This window comes from Arachis ipaensis, chromosome B10 (genome assembly GCF_000816755.2).
Source record: "Arachis ipaensis cultivar K30076 chromosome B10, Araip1.1, whole genome shotgun sequence".
Taxonomy (NCBI): domain Eukaryota; kingdom Viridiplantae; phylum Streptophyta; class Magnoliopsida; order Fabales; family Fabaceae; genus Arachis; species Arachis ipaensis.
The window spans coordinates 21,966,084-21,978,169 of record NC_029794.2 but is presented as its reverse complement, the minus strand read 5'-3'; the positions used below and the strand labels follow the sequence as shown (position 1 = coordinate 21,978,169).

At 37.5% G+C, this 12,086-nt stretch overlaps 1 protein-coding gene and 1 long non-coding RNA gene across 3 annotated transcripts in view; both read left to right on the top strand.

Annotated features, from left to right (window-relative positions):
- Positions 1,963-12,086, top strand: part of LOC110267551 — a 15,431-nt gene continuing 5,307 nt past the window's right edge. The window contains exon 1 of the long non-coding RNA XR_002355304.1: positions 1,963-1,975. This is a non-coding gene — a long non-coding RNA (uncharacterized LOC110267551). The remainder of the gene's footprint in view (positions 1,976-12,086) is intronic.
- LOC107622560 (formin-like protein 5) lies at positions 4,061-8,161 on the top strand. Of its 2 annotated transcripts, XM_016324504.2 has the most exons (6): positions 4,061-4,187; positions 4,420-4,625; positions 5,000-6,403; positions 6,591-6,785; positions 7,067-7,218; positions 7,336-8,161. In XM_016324504.2, the coding sequence occupies exons 3-6, from the start codon at positions 5,029-5,031 to the stop codon at positions 7,804-7,806; spliced, it is 2,193 nt and encodes a 730-aa protein (XP_016179990.1). In that variant the 5' UTR covers positions 4,061-4,187; positions 4,420-4,625; positions 5,000-5,028; the 3' UTR covers positions 7,807-8,161. The 2 variants fall into 2 exon arrangements, with proteins under 2 accessions (XP_016179990.1, XP_016179989.1); XM_016324503.2 differs by lacking the exon at positions 4,061-4,187 and having other exon boundaries at positions 4,194-4,625.

The window sequence follows — 12,086 nt, the reverse complement described above, 5'->3', positions numbered from 1 at the left end:
GGAACGGCCGGCTTCGACTGAGCCTGGGATGATCCCTCCCCGGCCGCCTTGGCCGAGACGTTTTGGGCTGCGGTAGCTTTCCTCACCCTTTTGAAGGCCTTCATAGATTCATTATTCTTAATCATCTCTGCAAGCAAAACACAACAGTAAGGAATCAAGTCAAAAATCGAAAAAGAGTTTGCGAACAATATAGGAGCAGACAATAGAGAAAAATAAAAAACATAACTACCCAGCTCAGTTTGGAGGAGAGAGGAATTGGTTAAAAATTTCTTTGTGTCGAGATGGGGAGGCTGACCCTAGTGTTCTTCCAAGACAGTCACAAAAGCTTGCTCAGCCTCATCCAGCATTTCCCATGTATATCTAGATACTCTCACATCCTTTTGCCATTCCAAAGGAAAGGCGAGCTCGTCATTTTCATCCAGAAAAAAAGGGCCAAGCTCTTTCAACAGCTCGGACCTTGAAAAAGTAATTTTTAAAATCACGGAAAGATTCATCAAACATGGAGAAGACCTTCTTTCCCTGGGAAGCTCGGAAAGAAACCCAAGCGGCTTTCTTCTTTACTACCCCAGGCTTCGTCAAAACAAAGAGATAGAAGAAAAGAGATTGTGAAGCAGGAATACCAAATCCATGACACAACATTTGAAAAAATTTTTATGAAACCCCAGGAATTGGGGTGGAGTTGGGAAGGAGCAACATTACATGACCATAACAGGTTGGTCTCAAAATCAGTGAAAGGAAGAGTAATACTCATTTGACTAAAAAAGAAGTCGTAGGCATAGAAAAAAGGGCGCTCTCCGGCAATCCGAGTAGAGAAACAGACCCTTTCCTCAGAACTCAGAGATACAAATTCATAGTTCTTTTCATCACCACCACTACCACAGATCTTATGAAATTGTCTAAGTTGCTGACAGAACTCAGAGTCAACCAAAGAAACACACAACAAAACCATAGAACCCACCCAATCAGCCATGCCCTCAGGGACTTGGAAAGACGTCTCAACAATATTTTTGCAAGAAGACATGAGGCCAACTAATCCTACAACAAGAAAAGAAGATCGGATTACTAAAAAATATCTCGGACGAAGGACAAAACAACTTGGCTAATATGATTCAGACGACACAAACAACAAAAGGAAAACCTCAGAACCCGCACAGAAGGTCCAGGGGCGTCCTTTGGAGGCAGTCAGGGAACAAGGATTCAGGAAAAACCTACAAAGCTAACGAGAAAAACTCTTTAAAGTGAAAAAGAAAGCAGCATGTATCCCAGAAACCAACAAATCAGACAAAGCCAAAAAAGCTATATTCCAAATTCACAGTCTCAGCTTATCAACAAACACAATGGCAAAGCATATCAAAGAAAAAGTCATCAAAGACGCCACCTTTTCCAAGAAAATAAAAATCCCCCAGAAAAAGCAAAATGACATAATTCATCAGTAGAAGCTATCAGCATGACAAAAGGAACAATCTTTCAAAGAAAACAAGCAGTGTGAGCCCTAGGAATGCAAAAGGACCATTTCAAAAGCAAAAAGAAAACTCTTAAGCAGTAAACAAACAGGCACACAGTAATGCGAAAAGATTCAGACTTCAAGAGAAAATCGAAACCCTATCAAAAATTGAAGGCAAAAATGACGAAAGAGGCACAAAGAAAGAAAAACCAACTTGAACGAATGAAGAAGCTTCGAGGGAGGTTGAAGATAGAAAGACGGAATCGCCGGCAAAATCGCTGAATGACGCCACAACGCAAGAAAGGCAAAATGTAGGTGAAAAACAGAAAGCGAGAGAACGAAGGGAGAAGTTACAAAGAAAAATGAAGGAGAGAAACCGTTTCTGATTGCAAAAATTCAAAATAAAAGCCAAGGGAAACGGGGTAATGAATACCAATTAATGAAGGTATTAAACCCTCGCACGTTCCCGAGAACAAAGCGCTGATATAAAAGCGCGCGCTTTTAGAGAAAAACGTTCCACATTTGAAAAAGGTTCTACAAAGAAAGGAATCGACAAAATGCTCGAGTTCGGCTTCATTAGAGAAAGATCGAAGTCAAGGGCTCGACCTCAAAGCAGAAGATCGAGCTCAAGCAGGGGCACTGTTCACACCTTGGGTCGAGCTATCCGATCCGGGATGTTCAGTAATAAAGTGACCGACCTCCTCAGGTCAGGCTATCCGACCTCTTCTCAAAGAGGTCGGTCAAATCGACAGGAAAGCCCAGTAAGGGGCCCAAATAGAGGAACACGACCCAAATCCAAAGGCAGTCCAAGCCTATAGAGATAAGGGCGGTTCCCTTGAAGATAAGCTGACCTCAACTCAAAGATAAGATAAGATAAGATAACTAACTTATCTTATCTAAAAAGGTCACTCTACACCATTATAAATACACTAGAGCACCCAGGTATAACTCATACTCTGATTCTACTAAAAATCTGCTTAATACCCTTGCTAACTTAAGCATCAGAGTCCCTTGCAGGTACCCCCCACCCTCCGGTGACGAAGGATCAGCAGTGCAGCCAATCCAACAAGTCGGACACGACAGCTCCGTCCGCCACCCACCAGCCGGACACGTCAGCACTGACCAGCACAGACGATCTCGTCCGAGATCGACCTACAGTTTCAGATAACCCTCGGAACAACTAGCATAACTAAATTCATTGGAGAGTGTCGGCACTAGTCCGTGCCGGTAGATTTTAAATCCGATTATAATATTATTAAATTTATCTCTGTTTTAACTAAAGCAGGTAAAATAATAATATAATAATAATAATATTGTGTTATTATTTTTTTTCTCGAGATTCACTTTACAAGAATTTGATGCAGCATCAATATATTTCTTAACTCCTTAGGGAGGTAACAATTGCGGCTTAACAAATTGTAGGAGTGTTCATGATTCAAACTTATCAGAAATTTCGGTCCAAACCTAATTGATTTAGGTCAAATTTAGCTTGTTTTATTGTAGCTAGAGTTAGATCAAATATCTAAAAAATTGTTTTGATTAAACCATTCAACCAGGTTAAGGCTTTAACTCAAGTCATCCAATCCGATACAGTTGGCCTAAAAATAAAAAAATATACGTTATAACGTTTTTATTATTTTTTTATTAATAAATTCATGTAATAATCTTTCATACAAAAAAGAGACTAATTTTTACATGTTTTTTAAATGTGACTAACACATCAATGCTACAAGGAACAACTTGGTGAATGTTTTTGAAACCAATGAGTTATATCTCAAATGGTCTAGTCTCTCCATATTCATTTAAGAGGTTGTAGATTCGAATCTCCTATCTTTGATAAAAAAAAAAAAGAAACACTACAAGAAACAAGTGGCTATAAATTAATTGATGAATGATAATTACACTTATATGAAATTTAGCATTGTAGTTATTTATGATTTAAATATTTTGTTGTTATTAGTTATTTCTAAGAGTTTAAATTGTTTTAATATCCCTTTGAATTATTAGTGGTAACGAACTTATTTTGAAATTAGTGATGATTATTTTTAATTTTATCTTTTAGTTATTACTTACTAAATATTTTTTATGTGAATGTTATAATTTGGGTATAAGTTTTATCTAGATTCAATTTTCACCTACTAAATTTAGTGCTATTGTGACTCGAAAATAATAAGATTTTATTAAGTTTAGAATTGGATAAAAATTTTAAAAATAAACCTGGTCAATATTTAAAATTAAATTCAGATAAAAATAAACTCGATTTCACTCATTTCATATACACTCTTAGTTTATTTCTGTAGTCATGTGAAATAGTTGATAAGTTTTTAGTTGTAAACAGTATTTTTTAAATTGATAGGTCAATAATTAATTTACTGTGGATCTAAATTCTATTTAAGAGTTAATGTTAGGTAATAAATTATTACATACATAAAAAAAATATAAACTTCCGACATTTATTTACCTAGAGGAGTGAGCTCACACTCTTAGCCAATCCAATTTAGTTAAATAGTTGATAAATTAGTGCCATGGTGGAAGGTATTTTCGGTACTACCAGCCCAAATTCTTCTTTTTTGGGTAATATAGTGTAGGCCCAAAAGCTTCATTACTCCACTTCGAGGGTTCCCTCATGAAACGAAAGAGAGGGACGCAAAATAGAAATTATAGAAAATAAAAAATAAAAAACGAAGGAAAAAAAAGAGTAAGAAAAGAAGAAGAAGAAGCAGCAGCAGCAGGAGTCCTACTTGTAAAGAATTTAGATAACCTTTACTTACTATCCAGTATCCAGTTTCTCTGTGCTCAATTCAAATCCCATTTCGATAACCCCAACATTTTCAGCGCAGATATTACTGAAATTTAATTATACTACTTATTATATACATAATCTTTATTATATCTATTATTTTCTTCTTCCTTGTTTTATTTCCTGCGTATTTTAGCCAGTATTATTATTATTGTTGTTGTTTCACTGCTTTCAGGGGAACGGGAAAAAAAATGAAACGAGTGCAAGAAGAGTAAATAAGACGGTGTGCGCATTCGTTAGTTTTCTTGGCTCTTCGCATTCGATGCTCCTCTGTTTCTTCTTCTCTCGTGCCTTCTATTCTCTTTTCAAATTAGGGTTTCCGTAAAACCAAAAACGCTTACCCTCTTTCCTTCGATTCTCCCCTGAAAATAAGCCATCATTGTGAGTAATTCTTTAACCCTTCTTTAATTTTCTTTTCACTTGTTAAAAAAAAAAAAATATTTTCTATTTGTTATTCTATTATCGCTTTTTTTTTTAATTATTATTTTTTCATCTGAGATTGCATGTGTACTTCTTAAACTTGTAGAGTTTCGCACCGTGGGTTGTTTGGTTTGGTTCTGTTGGTTTTTTCGCTCTTGATAAATATTTCAGGGTTTTGTCTTATTGTTTCATGAACAAAACCTTGCTGATTTTTGGGAGTAATCCTGTCCCTTGAATTTGTTCTGATAGGTGCCATTGTTGTATATATGCTTTTTCAGGGTTTTGTATTGATATTCTTTGGTTTTCTTTGTTCCCATATTGATTGTTGGGAATAGGTTGAGGCAGGGATTTGTGGTCGGATATAATGTCGTCGTCGAAGTACCCCATACTTGACAACCGGCCGATTCATCAGTGGAAGGTTACAGAACTGAAAGAGGAGCTGAAGAGGAGGAGATTAACCACCAAGGGTTTGAAGGACGAGTTGGTGAGGCGATTGGATGAAGCTCTTCGTGCTGAGATGGAGGCTGATGAGTCTGCCTCGAAGGATGATGCAAACGGTTTTGAGGTCCATGCGGGTGGTGGCAGTGAAGATTCACAAACGGTTACTGCGGATGTTGAAGTGGTTCAAACAATTGAAGAGGAAAGTGTCCAAACCATGGAAAAGGGGAATAATGAAAATGTTGAGCCAACTCAAGAAGTTGAAACTGTGGAGAAGGGGAATACTGTTGTAGTTGAGCCAATTGACACAGAGAGCACAGAGAAAGTTCAGGAGGATGTGGATGACGAGAGCAAGAAGAATGACAAGCAGGGTGGTGTTGCCAACCCAGTTGATATTAGTAGTGTGTCAGCTGTGGATGAAGATATCGAACAAGCTGGTTTGCCAGCCGGTGTAGATCCTGAAAATGTGAAAGATGAGCAAAGTGCTCATGGCTCTACTGTGGAGACATCCGATAAAATCACGGAGACTGTATCAACTGAAGTAGTGGTCAGTGATCAGCATACTCATAGTGAAGTAAAGAGTAACAAGGATTTGGCAATCAAGGTGGAGAATGAGGAATCAAAGGCGCAGCTGGACAATGAGGTCCCAAAGCCCCAGGTGGAGTGTGACACAAAGCCCCAACTGGAGTGTGACACAAAGCCCCCGTCTGAGGATCTCATGCCCAACACTTCTGTTCCAGAAAACCAGGTATCTGAGGTCAACCCTAGTTTAGGGTTTCAAGTAAAATCTGATTCTATTTCTAGTGATTCTGTGTCAATTAATCAAAAGAATGAATTAAAGGATACTATAATTACTGATAATGTCAAATTAGAACAAGATATTGTTAGGCCGGAGATGGTGGAAGAACCATCATCCAGAAAAGATGTACCTGTATCACATTCAATGGATGTTGGAGGGCTGCTTGAGAAAAAGGCATCTGTTGAAGAAAATAGCAATAATGTTACGACTCCAGACTTGAACAAGATCAATAGCAATGATGATGTGGGGTATCCAGAAAAGTTAAACCTAGATAGAAGTTCTGGTGATGATTCCATGGAAGAGGATTTACCTGAGAGTAAGCATGTTGATTCTAAGTTTGATGTTGATGAAAGAGATAATGTGGAGAATATTGAGGTGTCCATTGTGAAGGAGGAAAGTAAAACTATAGTCGTGAAGAATGATCTATCTGCAGGGAAAAGTGATACTCATCAGGACATTGACATTAGTCCTGTTGCCTTGGCTGAGAAACGAAAATTTAACGGTAAGCATTATATTTGTTATCTTTATCCCCTTAAAAAGCTTTGTAATTTGGATTTTACTGGCACAAGACCTTGCGTGATACATGTTCCTTTTCTGGCATGCTGTTGTTACTTAATAGTTCTTAGTGATAGACAATCTTTTTTGTGTTCACTAATCTTCCTGAACTTTTCTGGAACCTTGTGTTGCAGAGCAAGTTTCAGTTGGGAGCAATGAGCCTGCAAAAAGGCAACGCAGGTGGAACACCGAAACAGTTAAAGGGCCAGATCTGAAAAGCACTGTTCCCAGAGCTGCAACTACACCAAAGGACGAGCCAGTTGCGCTGAAACGCAACTTCTCTAGGTCTGATTCAACTGTAACTGATGATGCACCTAAAGAACGCATTGGTAAGTTGATGTGCTCTAGATTGGGGTAGTCTCTGTAAAGCTTATATTCTTATCTGTGGTAATGCATTGGATAGTAACTTCAAATGGACTAACAAATTCCTAGCACTTTTGAATTTTGATTGTGACACTTTGACACGGCACATTTTGGGCACATCTCTATTGAATACATTCTCTTAAGATTATTATTTGATGATAACTGATAAGTAATCACTTGTTTGAGTTTTCATGCTTGTCATGTTTGTTTCCATTCCATCTTACTGTTGTTTCTTTATCTTTGGCAGTTCCACCATCACAAAAGCCCCCAACTAATTCCCTCCGAATTGATCGTTTCCTCCGTCCTTTTACCCTAAAAGCAGTGCAAGGGCTTCTTGGTAAAAGTGGGAGTATCACTAGTTTCTGGATGGACCAAATAAAGACCCATTGCTATGTTACTGTAAGACTTGATTCTTGTCTCTGCCTGCGTGCTACTATCAAAGTCATGTATCATGCTGTACTGTTGCTGTTATAATACAATTCTGAGTGGCCATTCATTGATTTCTTGTTTATGTAGTACTCATCAGTTGAAGAAGCTATTGAGACCAGAAATGCTGTGTATAATTTGCAATGGCCTCCAAATGGTGGGCGGCTCTTAGTTGCCGAGTTTGTTGATCCTCAGGAGGTGAAAATGAAGTTAGAACCTCCTCCTCCTCCTCCTCCTGCCGCCGCCCCTGTCAGCAGTGGTCCAGCAGTTCTTCCTACACCACCATCCTCACAACCAGAGCCTTCCCCCCGTATGCGCAGGGAGCAACCTCCAGCTCCAGCTACTCTCCCACCTCCACCCCCATTGTCGAAGCTCCCACCAGCGGCAAGAGAACGGCTTCCGTCCCCACCGCCCCTTCCAGAGAAGGTTGACCCACCTATTCTCACTTTGGATGATCTCTTCCGCAAAACCACAGCAACTCCTCGCATCTACTATTTACCTTTGTCTGAAGAGCAAGTATCTGCTAGACTTGCAGCTCGCAGTAAAAGCACTCGGATGTAGGTAAATAGCATGCTATATGTCACCCTGGCAGCTTTTGCTGATTTTCGTGTTCTTGCCATCAAGCTAGTTAGTGTTGAGTTATGGAAATGTTATCGTATTCCTAATGCATCTTGTGAACTAAATTTGATTAGTTTTAGAAGTGTCATAAACTAAGAGCTACTTGAGTGGACGAATTTCCCCCGCTGTTGAACAAGTTAAAGTGAACCTTTGCCCAAACATCCTGAACTTAAGACGAAAGTTGACGTTAGATGTGTTTCTGTGCTGACATTTGAACTGAATTGTGGGATAATACTTTAGCATTTCATTGATCATGCTGTTTTATCTCTACCAGGCGTGATTCGTTTGTTTTGAAAAATGTTGTGGTGTACATGTTGGGGATATCTTCGAAAAATTCGTTGCTAATGCTATGATAAACATCGAAAGTACGCATGAGATTCATAGTTAGTTTTAATGTTCTCAAGTTCTTCGCATGGTAGTATACACTTACTAATTAATTCTATGGACATTGTGTGTGCAAATCATTTTTGAAGGTAATTTTTTTAACAAAACCAACTAAATAAATGCCTACGGTTGCATTTTATGCTCATTGTCGCTCTCCATTGCACCAAAGAATAACCATATAAGACTAGCGTCATTGCAAAAATTCCTATGCATTCACCGGCATCCCAAGATAGAAATAGCCAAACTTGCAAGATCTATTTACCCTTTATATATTGATTACCTTAGCAATTTATTCAACTTTGTTAGAAGAAAAATGATTTTTTTTTCCTTTAATAAAATATAAAAAAATACGTTAATTTCCAAAATAAATTAAAAGGACATTATTTTCAAAAATCTACTTTTTTAAATTATATCTATTTAAATTTTAAATATCTAAATTGTATCATGATATAAGCAAGTTTGCTGATGTGATAGACAAATTTTGTAGATGTGATAGACAAACTTCGTATGCATTGTAGAAGTTTGTCAGTTTGGAATGGCAATGAGTTTCTATGGGGTAGGATTCCTCCTCCATTTCCCGTCCCTATTTAGTAAAATTTTTTTCATTTTCATCCCATTTCCGTCATGAGTCCCGTTTATTTCTCCTCACGGGGAAATAGATATCTGCGAGTATCTATAGATATTAAGTTTTAATTTAAAAAAAAAATAAAATTAACATAACCATAATAAAATTCAATACAATTCAACCAAATATATCAAATCAAACACAATTTAAATACAAATTTAACATAATAACATACACATAAAATTTTTAACATATAAATTAAAATAAAATAAATTAGAGTTACTTACATAACTTACATATATAAAAACATTTAAGTAAATTCTTTTTCACGGGGTTTCATAGGTCCCCGTGGGGTGAGTACTTCAATTCCTGTCCCTGTCTCCATTTATTCGCGGTGCGAGATTCCATCTCTGTGAGAATTTTACGGATTTCTTTTAGAATTCTCGACACAGATATTACTTGTGGGTACGATTTCTTTTGCCATCCCTAATTAGGATATAGGTGAACTTTATGTAAACACAAAACAAAAATATGGATCATGAAAAATAATATCCTTTTAATTTGTTTTGGGAATTAATTTTTTTTATATTTTATGAAAAAAATCCAAAAAAAAGTGATAAAAAAGCAATCATTAAAATTGTATATTTAAGGAAGTTTTAGGGGGTTGTACATAACACAGTACAAAAGACAAAGTACATGTGTTTGCGCTAACATAAATGAGAAATGAATAATGCTGTTAACGTACGCAGCAAAAAATCTATAGTTTTAAATTGGGGTGAAAAAATGAAAATACATCTTGTGATCTTAGGTTTTACTCTTAATGTGGTTAATTAGTTTGAACTTAACCTGTTCTTAAGGTGGTTAATTAATACTTGATATTACAGCATTTCATGCTTATAGTATTTAATATGCTAGTAGTGTCCTCAACTTTTATAATCCTAACAAGCGGTATCAGAATAGCTTGATTTCAGGATAAAATTCATTCTGAATATGTTTTGTGGTTGTAGCACTGTCTGATCTTCTATATCAAAAAAGAGTTATTATTTGTTATTAGAGAGTTATTTTTTATTCCGGATCTAAGATGTCGATATCAAAATTTAAAGTGAAAAGTTTAAAGGTTCAAATGATTTTAACTTTTGGAAACTGAAGGTGAAATTTTACTAAACCATTATAGTATAGTAGATGCATTGTAAGGGGAAGAAAAATTGCCAAACTGAATGCTGGATATTTGTGCATATCAAGTGCTTGTGAAATTGTCTTTAAGAATGTTTTTGGATTTTTAAATTACATGTTGTAGCTAGTCACCATGTGATTTAATTTTATTATTTATAATTTGACAATTGCTTATAGTTGATGCATTTGTTGCTAGATGATACTTGTTTATTTTGGTTTTTCTTTACATCACTAAGTTCATGCATTAAAATTGAGAAATTGTGAAATTAGATTGTAAGCTCACCTAGTGACATTTTTTTGAATTTTTCAGACCTTTTGAATCATGCTTGCTATGTGATGATTTAAACAATTAAACTTCTATCTCTTTTTTACCAAGTAACATAGCATCTATGTTTCTCCACTTTATGTCAATTAGGTGATGTGATTAAATTTTATTTGTGTTATTAATTGATGTGTGAGTTCGATATTTTATTTGGTTCATTGAGTTCACTTGCACATCAATTAATTTTCATTTATCGTCCATTTCACAATTATTTGATTATTGCTTGAGTGCTTTTATGCTTCTTTATTATTTGTTTGTTCATCTCAACTTACAAGTTTCTTTAAAATATTTCAAACACACTAAAATGAGTGAATTACATCTTAGCTTTCTTTTGAATAATTGTGACATAAAGCTTTCAAATACTAGTGTGAGTTCTAAATTGCAAGCAAATTGAGAATTCACATACTTACTCTCATCTATGTCACAACATCATTAATTCACTCATTTTAGTGCTTTCAACCTCATTCTTCAGAATTTGAACTTCCTCGGTTGCTGCACATAGAGTATTGTTTGCTTATACTTGCTCTCCTTGCTGGATTGTCTTGAGCTCTGCTATCTTGCTTTAAATCCTTTTCCGTTGTGACTTATTTTTTCCGCACACCTTTCCTTTCAGGATGAGTCACCATTAGGCCCCAAGTGATCGCAACGGCAAAACTACTGAAAAGCGCATTAAGGCATCTATAGATGTTATAGAAAAAGGGTGACCGGCCAATGATCCTGTTCGGTTCTAAGACCGATTTGCAGAGTTATATTATGGTGGCCTCTATTCCAAGAGAAAGCTCCACTATGAGGGTCGGTTAGCGATGGATGATGAAATTTGCCAATATGTCAACGGGCCAGTGAGGAAATGTGGCCGGGACTTTCTGACTCAATGGCCGGTAGAGAGCATTTGCCCGGCCTTAGTTAGGAAGCTCTATGCCAACTACTATGAAGAGGGCATGGAGACATTTTTCCTTCGGTGTCGGGAAATCCCCGTGAAGCCGGACGACATCAGAAACTCCTTCAGATTCTGCAGGCTTTACGGGAAAAGGATGATTACACTAAGTTAACATCCCCAGGCTTACCGACAGATAAGGTTTCGTGGGATACGATCCTCCAGAGGCTCTGTGAGCCCAACTCTACTTGGACATACAACCACAAAGGGGCTCGAGTTAGACTAGAAGGGAACCAGCTGACCAAGGAAGCCACCACATGGCTATACCTCATCTTCACATACGTCCACCCAAACTCCCATTTCACAGATATTACAACAGACCCTGCAATTCGGTTGTATTGCATTTTGGACGAAAGGCGGGTGGACCTCCACCGGCTAATACATAACAAGATGAAGGAGTTCTTCAAATCTTCAGTGCTTCCATTTCCAAATCTTGTTATGAGATTAGCTACATCCTACGGCATTTGACCGGAGGAGGACGAGTTGACGGTTGACACTTTGGAGGAGGCCAAGCTCATTTTGAGGGGATTGAAGTTCAAGGGTGAAGCTACTGAATCATCACGACTTCGGTGCTGTCGATCCACCACTGAGAGTTCTTTTTCGAACCCGATGGCAGCTATCTGTCAAAGGCTCACAAACATGGCGATATGAGTGATTTATAAAGATGACCAAGAGACAAGATCTGGGTCTAGAGGAGCCAGATACACCTGAGGAGGAGGATGAGCAGCCTGCCGACCATGAGAGTGGAGAGGAGCCAGTTGCTTCTACAGAGGTGGAGGAGGAAGAAAGGACTGTGTGTGTGTGTGAATCAGAATCGTAATGGGAGCCACGATACCTCACCTTCC